This window comes from Ammodytes marinus, assembly GCF_949987685.1.
Source record: "Ammodytes marinus genome assembly, chromosome: 24".
Taxonomy (NCBI): Eukaryota; Metazoa; Chordata; class Actinopteri; order Uranoscopiformes; family Ammodytidae; genus Ammodytes; species Ammodytes marinus.
The window spans coordinates 8,512,583-8,537,368 of record NC_137228.1 but is presented as its reverse complement, the minus strand read 5'-3'; the positions used below and the strand labels follow the sequence as shown (position 1 = coordinate 8,537,368).

General features: G+C 41.7%; 2 protein-coding genes across 2 annotated transcripts; both read right to left on the bottom strand.

Moving 5' to 3' along the window:
• Window positions 1-12,783: 12,783 nt before the first annotated feature.
• On the bottom strand, window positions 12,784-19,684 carry acadl (acyl-CoA dehydrogenase long chain). Its single transcript, XM_080052699.1, has 11 exons — window positions 19,563-19,684; window positions 18,286-18,465; window positions 16,872-17,009; window positions 16,516-16,680; window positions 15,396-15,462; window positions 14,866-15,030; window positions 14,561-14,662; window positions 14,016-14,129; window positions 13,784-13,911; window positions 13,434-13,520; window positions 12,784-13,318 (listed from the first exon to the last, which is right to left on the bottom strand). Exons 1-11 carry the CDS (start codon window positions 19,634-19,636, stop codon window positions 13,225-13,227), a joined length of 1,314 nt encoding a protein of 437 aa, XP_079908825.1. The 5' UTR covers window positions 19,637-19,684; the 3' UTR covers window positions 12,784-13,224.
• A 982-nt stretch (window positions 19,685-20,666) lies between these two features.
• On the bottom strand, window positions 20,667-24,786 carry mylz3 (myosin, light polypeptide 3, skeletal muscle). The gene is made up of 6 exons (XM_080053197.1): window positions 24,706-24,786; window positions 24,163-24,241; window positions 22,418-22,561; window positions 21,783-21,953; window positions 21,538-21,615; window positions 20,667-21,232 (listed from the first exon to the last, which is right to left on the bottom strand). Exons 1-6 carry the CDS (start codon window positions 24,706-24,708, stop codon window positions 21,204-21,206), a joined length of 504 nt encoding a protein of 167 aa, XP_079909323.1. The 5' UTR covers window positions 24,709-24,786; the 3' UTR covers window positions 20,667-21,203.

The window sequence follows — 24,786 nt, the reverse complement described above, 5'->3', positions numbered from 1 at the left end:
TGTCTTTGACGGACATGTAAAGAGAATTCTATTTTTCCTCCATGCATTTGAACCTGTGACCCATTTAGAAAACTATTGTTAAAAACTAGTATAATTGTTTGCCCCACGTCAACAGTTGAAGTTTATTTTGCACTTTCCAAAAGGTGGAGTCAGCAATTGTGGAGAATTCCTGTTGTCAAAATAAGTTTGTCCAAAAATATCTCCTCATGATCTGCTACCTGTCCATATTGTGTGTGCACTGTAAGAAAATCCAGTGTTAATACACTGCCTAGGCTCTGTAAACGTGCATGTTTCTAGATACAGTGGGCCTCCTTTGTTTACATACCAGTTTAAGGAGCCTAGGCTGTGTATTAGCACTGTTTTTTGTTCAGCGCACATAGGATAGCATATTGGAAGAGATATATACTGATTTTGATAAAAAGTGATTTTGACAACAAGCGTTCGCCATAATCACTGACTAAACATTTAACTGCAAAAGTCAACAAAATCCTGTCAATCTAACATTAAATCAGATGCAGGGCCCAGCTGGCAACATATAGCAACAGACAACGGCTTTATATTATCCAGAATATGTCAACGGCCCACACTGAAAAAAAGGAACATAGCAGGTCTTTCAATTTACAAAAATGAAGCACGTAAATGCAACATGATAAATTCATATTCTTCTTATGGACATGCTTTAATCATGTTAACTTTGAGTGTTTTTGGAGAATGTTGAATGTACTAATATCTCTCACATTGATTCAACTTGATTTAATTAAAAAACTCATCTTGATGTAATCGAGTTTGGTGACTTTCTGGCGCCAAAACATAATTTGCATTGCGAGCAGAAGGTGGCAGTAGTGCGCCCATAGGTAGGATTCAAATTGCGCTGAAGAAAAAGGAAGAAGAAGAACTGCCTTTGACCGCGAAGCTTCTGGAAGCAGTGTTGCCAGATTGGGCGGATTTCCGCCCAATTGGGCTACTTTTGTTTACATCAGGCGGGGAAAAAATACATTGGGCGGTTGAATAAAATTTGGGCTGCTTTTGCCCACATTTGGCGATTTTTTAATAATGTGAAAACAGCACTCTCACTATATCTTTTAAATTAAACAATTAAAAAATAATTAACTTGAGTTGTAGTTCATTCAATTCGCATCTTTTTCCCCCCAATCGGCATCATTACATTTGGCAACTTAACCGTGACGTCAGCTCAGCAAACGCACTGTAGCCGCGCTAAATTTGAAGCGGGTGGCCTAGCTTGTTAGCATCATGCCGAAGTGGGGAAAATATAAAAAATCCTACAGGAAGGAATGGAAGACCGACCCTGAACTCAAGACCTGGATCGCAGCTGTCCCAGGAGACGACTCTAAAGCCCGCTGCAAGTTTTGTAACAGAAATCAGAGCTCACCTTAATGATTTAAAAGAACATGGCGCCACAAAAAAACACAAGTCCCGCTGTGCGCCGAGTGTCAAATCGTTTGCTGTACGGATGGGATCTGGTGTAGAACAAGGCACAGTCAAAGATGACCAAAAACGTTGCGAACTCAGGGTTGCAACCTACGTTGCCTGCCACACTTCCATCAATGCTGTTGAGGACTTGTCAGATATACTCGAAGAGGAGATGGGAGCGTTCAAAATGCACAGGACAAAGTGTACAGCGGTTATCACATCTGTTCTGGCACCACATTTCAGAGAGGAGTTAAAGGAAGATGTTGGTGAGTCTCCATATTCTCTCTATCTGGACGAAACTACAGATATATCGGTTAACATGCTCCTCTGCATATGCGTTAAGTACCGATCACAGAAACACAACAGGTTTGTCAGTACTTACCTGGGGCTTGTTGATCTTCTCAGCGCGGATGCTCAAGCCATATCAGAAGCAATTGTTTATTTCCTGAGTGAATGTGGCCTGGACATTAAACATATGGTGGGGATCGCAACGGATGGGGCAAGTGTTATGGTCGGAAAAAATCATTCCGTTTTCACACTCCTCAAACAAAAGCAGCCTAGTTTACATCTTATTCGCTGCGTTTGCCACTCATTGGATATAGTGGCTCATAAAGCAATGCAACTTCTTCCAAGCAATCTGGACTACATGATAAGAGAAACCTACAACTGGTTCGCACACTCAGCAAAGCGCCAGGGTGACTATAACAACGTCTATAAGGCCATCAATGACGGCGGCTGTCCTCTGAAATTCATATCCCCCAGCTCAACCCGTTGGTTGGTGATCTCAGACTGTATCGAAAGAATTTTAGAGCAGGAAGATGCCCTCAAGCTACACTTCAGTTTGGTTTCAAGTGCCGAACACTGCTATGCAGCCAGGCTTTTGAATGAAATGTACAGTGACAAATCAAACAGTCTGTACATGCACTTCCTCCGGCCCGTGTTGATGGAAATCAAAACTGTCAACAAAAATTTCCAGCTGGAAACGGGAGATACGCTGGGTGTTTTTAGGGATCTTGACAGGCTGTACATTTCGACTTTGAGGAGAGTTGTGAAGCCCAGCGTATTACGCATGAACAACGACAGTCGTCTCCGGGAACTTGACCTTAAATCATCCAGCCTCTACCTCTCACACCAGGACGCGGACCTGGGCTTCTCATTCCAACAGCGGCTGGAAGCCAGCACATTAGCGCCGGAGCTGAAGGATGTAATTTCCGCGCGCTGTTTTGATTTTCTAAAAGAAGTGCTTGTGCAGTATCAAATGCGTCTTCCTGCATCAATGGAAATGCTCCGCAAACTGGAGCTTTTTTGTCCGAAGCAGGTGATGTCAACAATGAACAGGCCAGGAGTAAAAGACTTGCCCGCTGAGTTGTTCTCTTGTTCGGTGGACATATTGGAGAGCCAGTGGAGAAACATTGCATCAGCCGGCTTCTCAAGTGATCAGGCCATTGACGCCTTTTGGATGGAAGTTGAGGCATTTCAAGATGCTGGAGGAAACCAGTGTTTCAAAGATTTAGCACTGGGTGTCATCAGATTGCTCACTCTGCCAATATCAAATGCCCACGTTGAGAGAGCGTTTTCCCAGGTGACGCTGTTAAAGGATGACACTAGAAATCGCATGGGATTACGGCTCCTTTCCAGTCTCATGGATGTGCGCTCTGGCCTGAGCAGAAACGGATTGACGTCCGCCACTTTCAAACCTACCCGACAGTTGTTGGGGAGGTTTGATTCATCCATGTATTAGCCAGCCGACCTGGCTTCCAGTGACTGTAAATAGTTCTTCGTTATCAACATTGTTCAAGTTAATGGAAAGAGAAAGACGCTGATTCTGCGTAAAGGTAAGATGTTTTTTTTTTATGTCACCTAATCTTATTTGCACTGTGACTGATTTGTAGCCCACGTATTCTATGGCATTAGCTTGTTTATTTTAAAACTAGTTTTTCGTGGTTGTGTGTTCGGAATCTCAATCAGCTGCTACAGGTGTGGAAAGCAGCGAGGAGAAAAGGAGGAAGAGGGAGGGAGAGAGGAGAAAAAGAGAGGCAGGGAGAGGCGCTCTGTGCATAGTTTTTTTTTGTTTTAAATTGCTTCGCAAGTAGGCTAGTCCTCAACTCCTCATACGGGTCATTTGTGTAATTAATGAAATGTATTAGGCCTACACGGCTTAAAAGTGCACCTTTTTACGTACAGCTGACATTATTACTAATCTGGGCCTTGCACTAGAATGCCAGAGGTTCATCTTGCAATTTGTGTAGCCTATGGTTGATTTTAATTCGCAAAACATATTTTTCTATCACGTAGGCCTATGTGTGGTTATTTGATGCAGATATGAAGCTCTGGATACTTAGGAGTGTTTTTCTGTTGCATGTGTTATGATTCTACGGGTTTACACGGGTGTCTGGCAACTTCGTGGTTTGGGCTGGTCTTTAGTGGAATGGGCGGGTTCTAAGATGTGATTGGGCTGGAAACTGTCAATCTGATCTGGCAACACTGTCTGGAAGCAGCAGTTACATTTCCCCCGGCCCCTTCAGCTTTAGTCACAACGGACGGACGGACGGACACCAGCTCAACTACTGATAAAGTAAGTTTGTCAAGTTGGAAATATTTGAACTAGACTGCTGTGGTTCACTCTGTAACTATTAAAATAGTTAGCCCATTCGTTTGTGTGTGTGTGTGTGTGTGTGTGTAGGCTATGTATTGGCTATATTTTGTTTCTAGCTTGCTAACTAGCCTGTGTCTGCATTGTGAGAGCCTTACGGCTAACGCTAGTAACTCAGGCTATATATGTTGGAGTTTGTGCATTTATAAACATACGTGTGTGCACGAAATGTGACCGTGTCGGACTCGGGAGGGCCGTTACTTGCGGGGAATGGGTTGCTTATGCATTCACACGTGGATGTGTTTGAGCAATCAAGCGTGCCGTGTGTATGTCATAATGGTGGCACTTGTGTACATTATAGGCCCCGACCATATCATCCACTCTCCTCAAATTTAAATAAGGAAAAAAAAAGTATTCACATGAATGAAGCAGCGAGGTCAAGCTAAACCTCTTATGATAGGTCCATGGGCTAAACTTGATTTAAAATGATTTGCCGTTGTTGGCATTTTTTTCTCACTGGCTGTTATTGCCAGTCATGACCTGTCATGCAAAGTATGGTCCATTGTACTGCGTTTTATCTTGCCTGTTATGTCTTTATATAAACATTGAAAAAACAATTATAATACATCAGTAGCATATTTTTTTGCTTTTGGTCTTTTAATCAATTGATATGATTGACTGAGTTCATGTCCCTAATTCTAAATATTTTCTTTTAAAAGGTCTATCATCATATTTGCCAAACATACACAAAGGCTTGATACTGGTAAGTGCTGTCATATTTAATCTAAAAGTAAAATTCACTCCACAGGGGTCACTAGTGATTTAACATTTCGACTTTTGCCCTCAGAACACAAGGTTGTCCATGTGGCATGGTGGAGGAATTCATGGCAAGGTGGCCTGCTTTATTCGCTGTCAATGAGGTAAGGCTTCTCTCCATGTTTGGATATTCATCTTGTATTGGTTGTTGTTCTAAGGAAAGTTATGGTACCCTGGCAAACTGCTGATCAACCTAATCGTTTATTCTTGCTTCATGCTTCATCTCTCCTAGAATGTCCTGGTCTGCTGTATGTGCTATGTACATTTTCTTTGATAATAAGTTTGAAACCTGAATCCTTTGTGCTTTTTTTTGTGTTTACTACTATTTAGATCAACGCTGAGTTCAAGAGAATCACCACCATCCCACTTCAATCCAGGTTCCTGTCTCAGCTGGACGTTCACTCTGATAACCTGACAAAGCTGTTCCAAAAGAGAGGAGGACGCCTAGGGCAAAGGCTCAAAACAACCATTGCACAAATGGCAGATGTAAGTTTTACAGGAGTCAAACTTTCATAGAAAAATAATAGACAATGTTATGCAACACTATAGAATTTGTTAGTTGCCATAATTGATTGGCAAGGAGGGTAGATTAATTTTACACGATGCCAGGGAGACAATAAGTGCATTTATTTTTCATCTCCTCCTTCCAATTTTTGTACATCCTTTTTGTCTCTTAATCATATAAGAGGCCAGGTTCTATATATTCTTACATTTTTACATTATCTCATTCTTATTTCAAAAGACAGTCTACACGGTGATATAATTGCAACGTATTTCTTAATTGCATTGTCCTGCACTTAGGCCTCATTGTCATATTAAAATAATTTATTAACAATATAAATATTAATTAATTAAATGGAGGAAATCATGCCGTCTAGTGACTTTTTTGTAACTCTTCACTGGCTTTCTTTGGAAAGTCACTGCCATTTACACCGGTAGTTGACTTTACTTAAGCAAACAGGCTGAATTCTGACACTAATACAGAATCTCCTTTCAGTGTGATGATGTCGATGTTGGACGAAACCTCATATCAAGGGAGTCTGCATCAAATGGGTGAAAATCCAGAAAACCTTGTGCACGAATACGGTATGTACATTGATCAGGGCTTAGTTTCTAGTTCTGTTACATATATTTTAAAACCATTATGTTTCTGAGTTGCTGGTTAACTAAATGTAACACATTTTCTTTTTCATCTTAAAACTATTTCATTCTAGTGAATACTTGTATCATACTTCTTGTCCACACTTACTATTTTTATACTATAGGACTTTGCAACAGTGTCTTCATGTCTTAGATTATCTTGTGTATTCTTAATACTTACAGTTTGTGTTGCTCAAGGAAGCCAGAGATTTAAAAATTGTATTGCCAACTGCTACTTCTGTATTTGCTGACAAATTTGAGGTCTTATTTACCAACCTCTGTATGTTTTGTACAGGGCATGGATGGAGACGCCTTCAATGCTGCTATTGGAAAAAATACTGGATTTATTTTCTAGAAGAGCATGAGGCAAGCGAAGAATCTGAGGACATTGGAGTTGTCCTCGAAGGTATCAGGGTGTTAAGAGATTTAGACAATATAGCATTAGCTGTTGCTATGCTTTTTGGACTGATGTATGCACTGAACATCAGCTAGCCCCCTGACCTCCGGTACACAGTTGAGGTAGTACAGAAGATAATAATGGACATGGATGTCGGTAAACTTTCAAACAAGAACAATACTCACGCTGAAAAACCGTCTCTTTGAATGAACGGGTCAAACAATGCGCTGCCTCTCAGATGACCACTAGCTTTAGTGTTATTCATGTATGTGCCTTATTTGGTGTATAAACAGGTGTTGCTCGAGGTTTCTATTGATACAGTGATAAAAGTGTATTTTGTGTTTGTGTGTCCAGCAACTGCTGTTGATAGTTATCCAGTGTAGTGAAAGAGGCAATGAACTTGTTAGTATGTATGTGTATGTGTAGTATGTGAATTTATCTGCACTCGCCATATGTTGTACAGAAGCAAGTGTAAGTTTGTGCATTACCATCATTTATAATGTACAGTTGGACAAGACAAAAAACTCTAGCATTGATTTGTATTTATCTATTTATTTATTTTCTTAAGGGGCACCAGCTTTCCTTTTCCTTTTTTACTACTATGCATTGTTTGGATTACTTCAGTTTACTTTTTAGTTTTTACACTTTTGTCTGTATAAAGTTATACTCCGAAAGATTTTTTATCTAGTTAAATGTCGGATAAGTTCCTATCTATCAAATAGTGAGTTGAAACTATTTTGATTGAGCATATGACCCACTTATGAAAGTGACAGTGCCTGTATTTGCTACTTTACCCAGTAATACAATCTGAAGCTGTCATGTCTGAAGTTGCCAATTTTTCCACATGCAATCAAACGCATCATTTAAGAGTTGTAAAGAGTTTACAATAATAATTTGAGCATTTGAATGCTACTGTGAGTTTGCAAACTTGACTGTTCTAGACAAGTACATTTTTATATTGATTACAGTGCAAACAGTAAATGTGGTATTTGACAGTGCTGTTGATGCAGGTATCAAGTTTGTATTTTGAATGTAACATGTTACAACTGCATGGATTTGTCTGTTTTGAAGCTCAATACAGAACATCTGAGTATAGTTGACTGACTGCCATTTTTTTTCCTGTATTTTGTATTTTGCACACTCAATCATGGAACTGATCTGTACAATACATTTGGATAGTTTATTTGAACAAATCAAGTTAGATTTATATACCTTACATGGATTCCAGAGACATAATCAAATTGCCTTAAAAAGTCACGTAAATATTGGATAATATAAACATGAAGAAATCAAGTTGGATTTATACTTGAAAATCAGGTACCCCTGATGTGATAAAATCATGTTAGCATTACACAATATTTTAGTGTTAAGGTTACTTAAACATAATGTGTCCAATCAACATGATTTTTTCAAACAGTTTTAAGTGAAAACAACATGTTGGATTAACAAGCAATATCACATTGGTTGGCTACAATCTGATCACGTGGGACCGATGTCTGTAATAAAATCAAGTAAATCCAATGAATTTTTTTTTTCAGTGCAGTTGCCTGCATTCCCCTCTACCAATTAGGGGTGTGAAACCACAAACAGCCATTTAAAAGCTGGGATGTATGTCATAACCCCACTAAGACGAGCGGATACGCATAAACTTCCTGTAATAGCTCCGTGTGAACATACAGCAATTTTTTTTCCTTTTTCTTGGAATGTGCTATTGGGCACTTGTCCACAAAAAGTGATCTAAATAGAGAAAAACGCTCTCCAGAGAAGGGGTTTGAGATAACGTGAGGTGGATTTGCTGCTCTCCTAAGCGGTTGTTGTTGTGTAGCCTATTCTCTGCCTCTCCCCTTCTTTCTACTCACTCCCAACGGACTTCCACTGCCTCTTATATACTACAAACCTGTACTATTAACACGCTGACCTCACCGATTAGCTAACATGGTTACAACACAAGACCGGAAGCGAGGAGCACCAGAGAATATTACCAGTGCCAATATCTGAGGGGAAAAAATGGCCCCCGCATGAGTGTCCTCTCTGTCGAGGGGCATCGTCCGTGAGGAATGAAATGAGACACTGGCTGTCAGGGCCGGTTTGGGAGACTGGGTGCTAGTCAGCCATCGATGCGGCCATGGCACAAGGGTAAGCAAGGTTGGAGAAACTATCCTATGACAAGGAGGTCATTGGAAGGATCAAAAAGCAGTTATCGAACTCAATAAACTCAACGCCTATGTCCTATGTTTGTTGGAAAAACAATGGAGCTACAGGAATCCCCCCCGATAGCTTGTTTTTGGTCCTTGACATCCCATGCTCACTGGAAACACACGTGTTCATTTTAACAGCTGTTTTGGGCTACATCTGGACAGCAGATTGCCTCCATGTAGTTGAGGAGAAATGTTTCTCCAAAAATCCTGCCTGCACCATATGCAGCAGGTCAGTGGGCCGTTGGGTTCCTCCTCTGACGTGTGTGAATGAAGGTCTCTTTCTAGAGTCTGGCCTTAATCACGTACTAAAAGCACAGTATGCCAGCTATCATTAGACACCTGTGGCACCCAAGGGGCCTCAGACAGGGCAGACAGCAGGGCACACAAAGCTGAATCCTAAGACCTCAAAACACCTGAAGCTATGGCACTAGACTGCACTGCTTTAACTTACCTCACTGATCTACATTAAATGGAAGGCTCTGCTATAAAAACAAGAGGAATTTAGACTGGACAGTTACTGTTGATCCACAAACAAATTAGGGCTGTGCAATTGATTCAAATAATTAATCAAAATAGTTCATCAAAGTTATTGCAATGGAGCAATAATGGAGCAGCCCTGAAACAAATCCAGAAAGTGATATTTCCTCCAATCATTGTGCAAATACATTTCTTCGAGCCAAAATGGCACGTCTTCAAGTCAGTGGAGCACATAGCGGTTCGGTGGTTTCAGCACTTTGACGGCACACCTAACCAGAATTGACGTTGGGAAATATACTTAACGTTCCCACGTGGCGAAGGGAGGCGGATAGGGTTTCATGGTGGTGGTCTGAAGGCAAATTAAATGTATAGCTAGCAGCAGAGTTACATTTGAGATTTAAAGAAGTGGTGTTTTGATAGCTTGTGCAAGTAAACACACAAACACACACACACACACACACACACACACACACACACACACACACACACACACACACACACACACACACACACACACACAAAGCTGACCTGTTGTGTCCTGATTAAGGTCACTTCAATTACTCCATCAGTGATAAGACTTAGCCCAATCTGGCACTTGTCTGCAAGAGAAGCAGGGGAAACCGGACACGCTTCTCTAAGGTAATGTACTTTGTCAACCTCCATTCGGTCCGAACCAAGAAACCAGTTTGACCTACATTTAAAAAAGGTGCAAAGAAGTTAGAGAGGGGGATGGACGTTTCCACAATCCGCTACCTGTATGTACTTTGTGTTAGCTGGGGGAAAAAAAATCCAATCAGTGTTAATACACAGCCTAGGCTCTGTAAACAGACATGTTGCTAGCTACAGTGGGCCCCCTTTGTTTACACACCAAATTACAGAGCCTAGGCTGTGTGTTAACATCAGATTTAGTTTCAGCTCACATACAGTACGGACAGGTAGCAGATCGAGAGGAGATATTCATTGATTTTGACAAAAAGTGATTTTGACAAGCTTTCTCCAGAATCGCTGACGGCACCTTTAACAGGTGTCACAAGTAACTAACCCTCAAAGTGAGAGGAAAGCTGACTGAATGTGGACACACACAGGCTGCACACATATACCTGTTCTAAAGAGGGAATCTACTGAGACTGCAAGCCGAGCCGTGCAGATTTGTAAAGTCATCATCATCGTATTAGTGAGGAGTTTGCTTTTATATCCACATCTGAAGGGGGGGGGGGTCTTATGACACAGCGATCGGAATGTGCTAGTACAATAACTGGATTGCAGTTTCATGCGAGCGTTAATGCCTTCTCATAAAGGAAGGTTTTGCACGTCCTCTCCAGACATGGGGGAAAATCCACTGCTCGCACTGAAAGAAAGCAGGTCTGGAACAGACAGAGCCATGCTTAATGGAAGTCTGGGCAGTTCTAGATCATTATCTATTGCTTATATTTATAATAGGCCTATGTATACACTGACTATTTATTTTCAATTACATTATTACAACCAATCAGGACAGTACTTCCATTACAGACTGCAGACACAGCATACTCATGGGTAGGTTAACATAATTATTGTGATTAATGTCATTGAATAACATGATTTATATTAAAACTGCATGTATGTGCTTTACATGATGTACATCCAGGGCAAGCTATTCAATCTTTTACTGGTGCAAGCTGGTGGTGACTACAAGGGCAACTGGCAGTCAGTGGCAGACAAGATGCCAACTACATGCTGGGCTACTCCCATATACCCACAATCCATGGCCATGGGCAAGCAAGCAATGATTCCATTTCCATATCCTTACATGTGTGCATCTTCGACCAAAATAATCTCCACCTATGTGCCATTAATTTGCAGGTTAGCGCTGCACTGAGTCGCCGGCAGCAGCAGCAGCAGCGGCCGGTTTCAGCACCATGCAGGCGTGGACTAGAACAAAAGGCGCAGGATGCCACTGCTGCAAAGAGACGCGCACCGGCACGCAGCAAAAAAAAAAAAAAAATAATAACAAATAAAAACCAAATGTAACACATTTTATCCACATGAACCAACTCGAAATTTGAAACTTTATCTTCGTTAAAAACCGACGTTGACTTAAACAAATTCCCTGTCAGATTCTAAGACGTCAAACTCAATTTCTAAATCCATACATAGAGCTGCACATCCCTCCGTGACGCGCTTGCAGGCAACACCACAGCAGTGGATTTAAGGACAACAATGCCAACATTATTACAAACTAAGGCTATTTATTTGAAACAGCTGTAAGTGTCTAATTAAATTGGGAAAAAACTTTAAATTCATGCCAGTTTGTTTAATCGTAAATCCGCATTTATATATAGCCTTAAGTAAACAGTAAACAAAGAGCTTGGGCTCTTACCTGCAGGTTTAGGCTGCTGAGCGGCACTAATACCCCTTGTGTGTGCGAAGGGAGCTGTGGTGACAATGAGCGCTGTGAGCGAGCGGGGCCCTATGATCCCTCCCATCGCACATTAAAGCTACCGTAAGTGCAGCAGTGCAGCGCAGCGCGATTATTTGGAATTCCCTCGTTTGTGGTTGTTGTATGTACATTTGTGCAACATACATACATGTCCTCTGGGTGCGAACCAAACGTGCAACACATGCATGTAGTGAGACAGAGCCAGGGTGAAATGTTGAGTCATTGTTAAAAGGGGGATTCTGCATGCCAACAGCACCATAGGGGGCAGCAAGGAACTGTGCTGTCCGCATTGAAAGAAAAAAAGAAGAGTGCAGAGCTGTATCACTGGGGTGTGGCTGTTGCTGAGGAAAGATGGAGAAGTAGGGGAGGAGAGAGGAAAGGGGGATATGGTGGATATGTTGCCAAGGGTACAGCGGAAAGGAGGGTGGAGAGAATGATGCATCACTCCATCCCTCCCTCCAGGTGAGGCGTGGTGGGCATGCTGTCTGCCTCCTTAACTGGCACTGATGTGTGTGTGTTTTGTGGCATGTTTTTGGGCATTTAAATGTGTCATTCCCAGCAGGGCCGTGCACAGACATTTTGCGGGGCAGGGGCTCAAGCTAAAAAAAAGGCAATTTACCCCACAAATATGCACTATTCTCTACCTTAAGTGCTGCTATTAATAATCACACACTTTGTTCATAACATAGGACCTTGTTTATATTCCACTGGAACACATTATTTCACAAGTAAACCATAGATTTGACATGTTTTCATAAAAGTATTGCAGTCAGTGTTCGATGCTTAGGCTAATTCAGTCACATTAGATCATTGGTGTCAGGTAGGAAGAAGGATGCATTTGAAAGGCATCAAACTTGTTCATATTATCCAGTATTTTCCCTGCTTTCTTTATATTAGATAGAATTAAAAAAATATATATATATATGCATTTATTTATTTACTAAGCGCACTTTTGGACAAGCATGCAAGACATTCCAACTTGGTAAAAGATGCTTTGAATCATCCATTCACATTCAACAGTCGGCTTTTTTTCGCCTCCTGTGTGCACCGCAATGGAGTCAAAATGAAGCCTGGTGATTTGTCATTTCTCTGCCAACTTTGCATGTACATTTGCTGCCACCTACTGACAGAAATAAGACAATGCACAAAAGCAACACGTGCTGTTGTACATTTTCAAGGACCATTAGTTGTTCTGGCTCCTCTCTCTCTCTCTCTCTCTCCCTCCTTCTCCCTCTCACTCCCTTTGTCTCTCTCCCTCTCTCTCTTTCCCTCACCTGGGCGTTCAGAAGTGAAGAAGCAAGAAGCAGAAAAATAAGTACAATTGTATTTATTTCATCAAGTGGACAGATTAAATACTGACATAAAGGGCCATATGGATTTGATGGATTAAATCTCTTCAATTCAACATGTTATTTTTCCACACAACTTATTACGCACCTATGAACTATTTTCCAGTGCAAAATATACATGAACAGACACAGACATATAAAAAATAGAACGGAATTATTATTATTTTCAAACCAAAGCTGTGAAATATAGAATTCTAATTTGATCAAGGAAACTGTTAAACCCTGTAGGCGTGATCAAACAACTACCTGTATTACCATCTTTCGCTTTTCATGACTGTTCGACACCCTTTGACAAATTTCAACAACAAAAATTAAACAGAAAAAATACAAATTAAAAATGTGTGCAAAAAAAGGCCACGCGTTCACCCCAAGGGCTTCTTCCGTCACCAAAACATCAAAATGTCTCACTTCTTGCTGACAATGCTGCGGGCAATCAGCTCTTTCATGATCTCATTGGTGCCTCCGTAGATGGTCTGGACGCGGGAGTCCACAAACGCCCTGGAAAGACAGACAGACAGAGAGAGAGAGACATGGTTTCAGACTGGAATGAAGACAACAACAGGCAGATAGCAGCTCTCTGTTATAACGCGCGTTGTGTGTGTGTGGCGCTTACTTGGCGATGGGGTATTCCCACATGTAGCCCCAGCCCCCGTGGAGCTGCAGGCACTCAGTGGCCACCTTGTTCTGGAGGTCAGACGCCCTGACGGAAAGAATGATCACACAGACCTTAGAAAATGGCAGCCATGTGGCCAGAGGCGCGCGCTTGCTTGCCAGCTGGTCAAAGGCAGGCAACAGCTTTTATTTTTACTTCCGTTGCAAGTGATGTGCATGATTCAGTTTAAAACAGCTTTGAACAAATCTAATGACAACATAAAATGAAGAGGAGTAGCTCTTCTGGAATGAATATTTTCATTGATTTAGTGTTTCTTTAAGAGGCTGGTCGACGCAAAGACACCCTCTCACCAGTACTTAGCCATTGAGGCCGTGGCGGGATCCAGGCGTTTCTCGGCGTGCAGCACAAGGCAGTTATCCATGAAGGATCGACCCACACATATATCAGTCTTCAGCTCGGCAAGCTTGTGCTGCACTGTCTGCGGAGTGAGATCAAATGCAAAGATATTCATTTAAAAAAAATTTTTTTGTTTAATTGGCATAGAATACTAAATGAACTGAGATGAAAACTTGTTGTTCGGACCTGCAGATGGGCAATGGTCTTGCCGAAAGCCTTCCTCTGCATCACGTAGTTCCTGGTTTCCTCAAACATGAACTCACAGCTGGCTATGGCCATGACACCAATCAGCAGACGCTCCTACTTGAAAAGAAAAATATGTCAAGATGATTTACCAACCAATTGACCAAACAGAAACAATGAAGTGATGAATGGAAGTGTCCCAGAAGCGTTACTAAACACACACAGCAACAAGTTAATGCAATGAAAGATCAGTGAAGCCAAAACACAAAAATAAATACTGTAAATGCCAAAAAAATTGTTCCCTGCGTTCAGAAAAAATATTATGAGTGTAACATGAAATATGTCAAAATAATAGTTGGTTGGTGTTATTTATCGTGTTGCATCTATTTGGGCATAATGTGATATTTAACATTTTGGATCTACGGTTTACATCATTTCAAGAGCTCAGGGGGATGTTTTTTAGGGGAGTTTATGGACGCTTATTCGTAATGAACATCAGTCATGGCAACATGTCCCATTATATGCACCCTTCCATCCCCCCCTTTCACCTGCGGTAGTTCATTCATCAGGTAGTAGAAACCTTTGTTGGGTTCCCCCAGGAGGGCGTCAGCCGGGAGACGCACGTCCTCGAAAAACAGCTCGGCGGTGTCCTTTTGAAAGAAAAATAGAAAAATAGAGAGACGGCGTCAAACTCTTTAGCATTTAGACGACAGAAGATGGACATTATTTTACTCCAATCGTTATTACAGCTCTTGTGTTACCAGCACCATCCTGTGGTGTTCAGAGGCTACTGCATGGCAGGAATGTACTCCAGCCAATCAGAATAGAGTATTCGCAAAGGCTATGGTAGTACCTGGGCCTTCAGACCTATCTTGTCCAGCTTGCGTCCCTTCTGGAAGCCCTTCATGCCATTCTCCACCAGGAACAGACTGATGCCGTGCGCCGCAGTCCTGGCCTCGCGGTTCGTCACAGCAACCACCACCACCAGGTCAGACATCCAACCGTTTGTGATGAACACCTGTGTGAAAGTGGGACGATTGGACGAACAATCCAAATAATGGCATGAAGTCTTTATATTTGAAAAAGCTGTATACCACCTGATTGCACTAATGTACACACTCAAAAGTTAAACCTTAAAACAAAAAGCTAACATTTATTCTCGCTAGTAAACTTGCACAGATCTCACAGGTTGTGCTCGATGTGTGAGAGAATACATCTAAGTTATACAAAAAAAAAATTGAAATTCTGTTACATAAATTGGAAGGCTTAACCTAGTTGCCCTTTTCTCAAACTTGCCACCTTAAAAAAATTAAATTCTAGCGACACTGGGTTAAAACAAATAAATAGATTTTGAATAAAACGACCGTGTTTACAACTCCGCACCTTGTTGCCGTTCAGGATCCAGTCGCTGCCATCCTTCTTGGCGTTGGTCCGAACACCTTGGAGATCACTGAAAAATAATGTAGACAAAAAAGGTGAAGGGTCGTCAAAGCTACAACATCACTGCTAATACGCGCCAAATTCTTTTGACACTAACGCGCCCCACACACATCCTGCGTCTACCTCTGGAGCGCGTCGCGTTACCTTACTGCTGCCTCTCTCGGACTTTTCTCGGACACACATGCAACGTCTCAGCAGCTGCTGCTGCTGCAGCGCTGCTTCTAAAAGCCCTATCTTTCTACATAGAGTTTTCATAGATAATTCCCATTAAAAATGAAGTTCTTTCATGTCATCTATGATGCATATGATTTATATTGAGTCTGGACAGTAATCCGTGCGCCCCATTGCCATTTTTTTTCTTTTTTTTTGCCATATTTTTGCTTGTTGGAAGTTTTATTTTGAAGGGGACACACCAGGAAATGGTGAAACTACAGCGAAAGCTGCCAGTATGAAGTCAATATGACTCTCAGCAGAGTATTTCAAAAATCACTTTACTGATTTATACGGGAGAGAGAGAGGGGGGTGTGGTCGGGGAAGAAGAAGGCCGTAGACACAGATAGAGCAACGGAAAACTGTTGCGCTCATCATGATCTTTTTTATTTCTTCACTATATTGGATCTCTATATGTGTGTCATTTATCCAAAAATGAAATGCCAGAACTAATTGAAAATTAGGTATTAAATCCCTCTGATTTTGATTGCACAATTAAATCGTGAAATAAAGGGATTATTCGCGTATACGACTGAGGGATGTTTTATTTTGAAATAAACACACCGGGTAAACGTGTAACTAGAGTGAATGCTGCTGGTATGACTGTCAGCAGAGTATTTCTCTATCAGTTAAAGCACAGAGACGCGAGAGAGACGCGCTGCTCTCAGAAAAAAAATAGGCGAGCCTCCTGAGGTGAAGGGGAGCGTCGCTGCAGACGTGCCTCCGACGCGCCTCAGCAGTGCGTCTGAGGTTGGATGTGTGCTCGCTCTACGTCTGTGACAAAAAGTCAGACGCAGACGCGAGGTAGACGCGCAGTAGAGGTAGGATGTGTGTGGGGGCCGTAAGTCCTGACCTTCCAGCTCCGGGCTCTGTCATGGCAATAGCGCCGATGCATTTCCCTGCGGTCATCTCCGGTATGAAGCGCTCAATCTGCGCCTTGGTACCGTAGTTGGTGATGTAAGGCATGACAATGTCCGAGTGCAAGGAGAAACCCGGGCCACAGCAATTGGAATACATTCTGGAAGACAAAAACTAAATCTTCTTAAAAAAGAAAAATTTCATAACTGAATAAACAAACTTTGCTTGCGGGAAAATTGGATCCCTGGAATAATGTTTGAAAGTTAGAAAGCTACCGGGACAGTGTTTGAAAGGTAATTATGTCATTATAAATCCTAAATGTTTTTGAAATTTAAAAAAACAACAACTCACTGCTCCTCCCACGTGATAACCGTGTCCAACAAGTTTCCTCCGATGCCGCCATGCTCCTCGGCTGTCATAACTCCCAGCAGGCCTTGCTCTCCAGCCTTCTCCCACAGCTCCCTGCTCACCTGGCCCGCCTTCTCCCACCTTGAAAAAAGGGGGAAAAGTTAAGTTATCAAGTTAAGTTAAGTTATCTTTATTTGTCAATTTACACAAAGCACATTGAAATTCGTCTTTTCGCATGTCCCCTCTCAAGTTACCACACTTAGGAGGGTGTCAATGCACAGGGTCAGCCAGGGTACAGCTCCCCTGGAGTAGTTTGGGGTTAAGTGCCTTGCTCAAGGACACAATGGTAGAGATGGTGGGCACTAGGGGTGGGAAAAAAAATCGATTTTCCGATTAAAATCGATTCTCTCTCGAACGATTCTGAATCGATTCAGAAAAGTTAATAATCGATTTTTTTTATTACATTTTTTTTTTAATAATTTATTTTTTTATTTTTTTTGTAAATACTAATACTTCCTGCGCCATTGCGCATGCACACCACACATGTGCGAGTTGTTTCCAAAGTGGCTTCAAAAGGGCTGAGAGCAGCAAACCCATGACCTGCACCGGCTTTATCTCTGTTACGTTTTTGTATGAGAGCTGAATTCCAAGCCATACTTTTTGTACAATGTGTTGAAATCACATAGAAAATAGATAATAGAATAGAAATCCTATAGAAACATGATTTACGAGATTAGAAATAAAATAAAACTGAATCGGTTTAGTTTTTACATACTTCCATATTGTGTTGAAAGCTGCATTGATTATTGCACTGTTCATAGAAAGTCATATTTGTGACAAGAAAAGCTTTTCTCTTAATACAATATTAGAGAAGGCAATTCATCTGTTGATTGTCTTTAATGATTATCACAAAAGTAGGAAGTGATTAGCAAACTCTGAGTAGCAAACTCAGATGTGCATATAAATATATTTTTGAAATTCACACATGGGTATTTACATAAAAAATGTTTTGCATTGAGATGCATTGAAAATCGATTTTGAATCGAATCGTTGACCTCTGAATCGGAATCGAATCGAATCGTGAGGTGCTAAGAGATTCCCACCCCTAGTGGGCACCGTAGATGTAACACCAGCCACCACTAGTTTTACTACTAACACCCTACTGTTCGGTGCCCGGGGTCCAACTTCATGGTTACTAGTCGGCCCCACTTCCTCTAGGCCATCCTACCACCCTAATGAACTTGTAAGACCACATTCAGGTACCACAGCAAAAGCATGTGATGGAGGCTAGAAGTTGTTGTGTTTTAGGGTGGAGAAATGGTACACACGTACAGGGGACAAAAACAAGGGATTGTGGGTAAAGACTGTAAAATAATAGGCCCCCGTTCCGAAATCAAACCCATGCATTCCAACCTACTCCTTGTGGTGTGGGATAACTTCTTCTGTGAAGAAGCGCCGCACGTTCTCGCGGAAAAGGTCGTGGTCCTCGTTGAAGATCCGGCGCGTCCCGATGTCCATCAGGGTCTTGGCGCTGGAGGTCTCGGGCCGGGTGGAGTACGCACGCTGCCCCTGTTGAGAGGCCTCGCCGTGCTGCATTCTGGGAGAAATGAAGAGAAATTCAACCTATAGTGGAAACTGACATTATAGTACTTACACAGTCTTATGCCTTCATTAGCTTATAGCATTCTCAACCAGACAGCCTTGCTCTTGTCATAACATCCCAACTATTCCGGCATCATCTTATATATTACCTCAACCCCGTCCACCATATGTGTTGCCCATATACACAGGACGAGGTCAAAACCCACTCCAGGTAAAACTCTTTCACAATGAGTTTACTTTTAGTTTAACAATATATGACAATAATACAGACACACATGCTTATGATATGTTGTAACACAGTATTTTCCATAACAAACCATAAACTCATAAACTCGAAAGACGGCAAGTGTGCAAGTGAGTGTTGTTGTCAATTTCCAACACATGCATGGCATATGAACTAACTTTGGTGAAGCAGCGGATTATAGTAATCTATTTGGTGATTGGAATGCCTCACATGCCCCGTTATTACACAGGCTATTTGTACCAGAATAATTATTTAATAACATTGAAAAGAACAACCCTGCAAACTAAATTTTTTTTAATTAAATATATATATACTATATATATATATTTAAATAGTTAAAGTGTCAACCAAATGTTAACCTGTTGATATGATATGAACTATTACAAAACTTGCGTAGCTTTGATATTTTTTTGCGTTACAAACTGATATTTATTTTAATATATAAATAAATGCAATTTCTAATTTCTAATATCTTAATTTATTTTTTACCCATGAGCACTTGAAATTGCCTTGTTGTGTCTGAATTGTGCTATATAAATAAACTTGCCTTGCCTTGACTTCCGGCAAAGAATATTCAAATTAAAAGACAAGTGTGCCAAAGGTCGGTTACAGACAAAAAACAAAAACACGTCGATTAAAATCAGAAAAATATACTATTTCCAAATTGTATATTACATAAGAGATGATGCAAATCAAATATAAGGTAGGAATTATGAGTTATTTTTCGTAGCAATTGTGAAAAACGTATTTGTTTCTCTTTTGTTTGCAGTATATGATTCCTAAAACAAATATGTTAGGGCCTACTTGAAAAAAGGGAAGCATTTCATGTAATTTATGCTATAGTTTACCTCGCAGTGGTAGCAGAGAGCACCTGTCCTCGTCCGGCAACATTTCTCAGGCCAAAAAGACAAGTTTTTAACATGTTTCCAACGGTGTCAAACCAACCCACACGGAGTAGTCAGAAGTAGCCTTCACAACTGAGACTACTCTCGTCTCGCAACATATTCTCGCGTGAAGAGGGTAAATCCGTGGCCCCTCCTCCAGGAACTACACAGACTCTCTCTCAAGTCTGTAAAAAAATATATCTGAAAATATACTTTTAAGGTTTCATGTTGCAGTAAAATGTTCCCTGTCAGTGTTTTCCATATCTTATTATATATGATGCTAAATGAATGTGTATGTTGCATTTTTCTGCTGTAAATGTGTAATACTGAGCTGTTTTTAACTAATCTAGGCTATACTGTTGGGTAGTTTTAATGATCAGCAATGCATCATATATCATGCATGCTATACAATGGGTTGTGAATGCTTTATTTAGCCGAATTAATTAATTGATTCAATAGTAATTCAAAAATAACTACAGCTGTCAAAGACATATATGCCTACACAAGTACACTATTTGCCTTGGGAGGTACAGTGGAGCAGATAGGGAATTGTGTCCATGGAAATACTGAAGTAAAGCACATTCTATAAGGGCCTATTTTTTCCCCTATTAGGCCTATATAGATATATTTTTTTAAACGACAGCTGCTGTGGAGTGAGGCCTCATGTGGCATTTGCCTATCTAGCACATAGCATGCATATGTACAGTATATGTCATTTCATTATTGTCATTATAAATCCTACACGTTCTTTATACTGTATACAGCCATATATGGACTTGTATAATTGCATGAACTATAGTGTACATGTACCCACTTGCTAACACTCGACTCGTATAGAGACATTGTGTGTTGTTTAAGCTCCTTGTATGTACATAATACTTTTTCGTTATCTTTACCTTTCAATGTGCACACATATAAGAAATGTGGGTCCAGATTTAAGTTGCTCTCTCTAAGAGCAGTGCTGTATGTATTGCTTGGTGTATTTGACATGTAAAATATACTGTTGCCTTATACTACTGGCCTATCTACAACAACCGACAACAATGAAGGATCAAGAATCAACCCAGATGGGATGTACGTTGTAAAAGTTTATTCTGACATGAGCGGAGACGATAAATAAAACTTTTTCAAGGTAAGCGGGGAGACTTTTTTCGGCGGGTCTATCCACCACGCCCGTTTCCTCCCCAGCACCTTAGGCATTTGCTGGGGTCCAGTGATGGCGTGACTGAATGGGGTGGTCGGTGGGAAGCCAGGGTCCTACCCTCACTTGATGAGCGGTCACCCCTTCTCCCCCGTAACCTCACCCCATTTGGGGGGGCAAGTGGAGACGCGCCCCAGTGGTTGTAGTCGAGGCCGACTGCTGACTGTGGGGGTCTACAGTGGAGAGATGACGCGATTGTCCCGAGATAGATAGAAAGGAGGGGTTTGAAACGAAGTGGAAAGGAAAACAAAATAAAAAAACAACAAGATGGGTTTGCTTCAACATCCCTTGTACATAGTCCTTGTCTTTCCTTGGTTGGTCTTTGACACGGTGTAGATGTCCTGAACACCGTTGCTGGCTGTTGGTGGAGTTACAGTTTCTTCAGCACTTCTCCTGCTGGCCTCTTACACAGACATGATGTGCTTGACGAAAGCTGGAGGAAGAGACAAGCCCATAAGGTTAAAATCTTTGGCGTAATATATATATTTTTTTAAATACTGTATTTATTGATTTTTCAGAGAAAAAGAGACAGAGCAGCGAGGCGGTCAAAAACATGAACATTTTCCGCCTCTTCCTACCCCTCACTATACATATAACGAAGGGGTTAAATAAAAAAAAATTAATAATGAATGACAAAATAATGTATGAACACATACAGACACATATGCATATACATACTGTATACATACATACATACACACATAAAAAAATAAAACATGCATTGAAATCAAAGCTTACCCTCATAGTGAATGCTGCCGTTCTCGTCTTCCTGGCCGGTCATGAGGGCTTCAATCTCTGGCTCGGTCATCTTCTCTCCTGTAGACGCACAAGGATCCCAATGTCAGGAGGAGGTATGGTGTGTGTGTGTGTGTGCTATCTCATTTCGCGCACACACACATGCTGGCATACTAAGTGCGCGTGCTAAGCAAAGCTATATTTGTGCAGCTTCTATATTTGGGGACGGCTTGAGACTTGAGACTCACCCAGGGTGGACAGCACGATGCGCAGCTCAGCGCCCATGACTGTGCCGTTTCCCTCCTTGTCGAAGACCCTCAGACCCTCAACGTAGTCATCGTAGGATCCCTTGGGCTGGGAGTCCACTGTCTTCAGCATGGGCAAGAAAGCCTCGAAGTTGATCCTCTTGTTGGCCAGGTCTGTGGGGAGAGAAAACATGTCACAAGCTTAATAAAGCATCTGGAAACCTGGTCTAACATATTCAAATCAATATAGGATTTAACAACTTAGTTAAAAAATTATTTTTTTTTAACTGCCTGTACAGTTTGACAGCACTGTGTGGGCGTGGCCGTATCAAACTGTCTCCATGGCAATAGAATATATATAGAACTTCAGGCCGAGAACTGCAGTGATTGGTTCAAAATACTTGTTGCATAATAAGAACCAGACCATAGCCCGCCTCATCCAGACCAAGTTTGTCAGACTTAAATGATTATATCTTTAATATGCCTAACTCTTTACAGATGCTTACTATCAAGCAATTTTGTAGTCAGGGGTTTACAGGGGGCTTTAATTTCAAGGTTCTTGTTTTCCCTTCTGCCCCGCTTATATAACCCTAGCCTGGTCTGGTTAGAAGTGAAGCAGAGATTTGCCTGGATCTTACCATCGGCGTTGGGGTTTCCCAGGATCTTTGCAACGTCCTTGTTGGTGGGGTTCTGGCCCAGAGCGCGCATGACTTCAGCCACCTGGCCGAAGGACACCTGGCTGTCACCAACTCTGTCGAAGAGACCGAAAGCCTCTTTGAAGTCTGGACAGGGAGAGAGAGAGAGAGAGAGAGAGAACTTTGAGTTACAAAGTACTGACACAAGTTGAACAAAAAAGGAAACAAAACCTACACAAATTCAAATCTCAGTCAGTACGCAATTTGTAAAAAATAAAAAAATTGCAAGGTTATTAGACATGAAATAAAATTCCTTTTATTTGATTTAACATGTCTGATATGACATCCATGCTTGGAATGTTCCTTTAGGGTCCCCCCCCCCCCCCTTTGGGCTTTTCCATTCTTTTTATAATGGGGTTCTTAAGTCAGCTGTGGCAGCCGTGTGGTGTAAAGCTGGGTTGGAGGATCATTGACAGTACAGTAGAAGCCACATTCTTGTCTCATTGTTCTGGCCCTAACTGGGAACGACAGCTGTATCCAAGCAGCAGAGAAGGTACCCGACGGTGGGCTCAGGACAAAGGGTTAGCTATTTCTATTGATCCTGTCAGGGGAGCCAACTCAAAGTGACCTTTTTGGCAGATTAATGCTCTCGCGTGGCTTCCGAAACTGGAGGAGCAGCTGAACCCGCCCCCTCCAAAACCCCTCACCCCCCCTCCCCCCCTCTCTCTATTCCTGCCTCCTCTTGCATTTGGGAGGAATTTTAGGTTGACATCGAGAGCAAACTGATACTCCCCGACAGAGTAACCAAGTCCATATAGAGGCATGGCCCTGTGGCCCCCGGCTCCAGTTATACATACGAATGCTGACTGAGACGTAATGAACAACTTGACCTGCGTGTATTCTACCGCTAACCAATTTGGGTCTTTGGGTGCAAAGAGCGCCACATTGACAGTCCACTTCAACAAATATTGAACACTTTTGAAAATGAGCTATATTATTTACTTATTTGTTGCTTATGTCACTGAAGATCAACACCATCCCCAACCCTTTTTTTTAAAGTGTTTATACATTTTAGTCTGTGTTTTTGTATTATTTTAACATGTTCAATAAATTGACAAATAGAAAATCATTTAAAAGAATAATTTGATTGGAAACATGTTCGAGGTTTGCCCTGCAACGCTTCAGAAGCCAAATTGGGAAACTATGATGCCGAGATGAACATATAATACAACATTGAGAAGTAAACATGATGTGGGACTATTCAAAATAGGGATTTTTTTAAATGCAATGTCATAAAATGAGCCCGAACAAATGCCTTCCACCAAAGGTAGGGTACATTGATAGAGGGCACATCTTTCAACGCCGAACAAAAGGGTAGGGGATGGTGCTAGGGGAGGGATGGGGGTGGGGGGGGGCTGTTGCATCTTAAACCTTGGCCTTGGTAATTTACACCTCGGCTGTGCAGGGGGGCCACTGTGGGTTGCAAGAAAGGGCTGGGTGGGCTTAGAATAGACGTATCTCAAATCCACGGGACAGCTGGACAAAATCCTTGGAATGGCATGTCCTGTGAGGGAATGTCAGTCAGGAGCTTTCTTCATCCCCACATCCACCTTTTAGCGCTTAATATGGGCTTACGCTTCAGATAGGGGAAGCCTACAGCTGCTCGGCCAGTTTGTTTAGAGTGACAATTACTGGAAAACTACAAGTACTTTAAAAAAATAAAAATGAAGTGATGTTGTGTTACTCACCCTCCATCTGGTCCGGTGTGAAATCAACTGCGGGGGCAGCGACAGCGGCAGCCTCTGCAGGTGCAGGTGCAGGCTCAGTCTGAAAACATAAAAATTCACAAACACATAGACACACACACAAACACAGAAATTAAGAAAACAAATGATTTATGAGCCCAGACATAGAAAACCGCAAATCCAGATTATGAAAGATTTCCTAACACAGCACAAACTAAGATGATGTTGCTGGAAATTGTCCAAAACTGCAGTAATTACATGTGCTGGATGGTGTGAGTATGGGTTTCATGCATTTAGATAAAAGCCTACACACAAATTATTATATAAATGTGGATGTATCTCAAGGCAGTTGTCCTGGGCCCAGAGTAACATAGCTCTCAACCTTGAAGTTGCTGATTTATCTTCACTAGCTTCAATTTTTAGTGATGCCATTAATTGTAATTTGGAGAGATGGTATCCAAAACCCATGCCCAAAAACAATCGTCCCCTGGTAGAAGTCCATCGGTACACACAGAAAGGTCCCAAAAAAAAAACTTTTGTACACACCATTTTGGAGAGAGTTGGCACGGGAGGAGAGAAGAGAAGAAGAGAACGTCAAGTCCCAAGACAGAGTGGTCCCGAGCCACG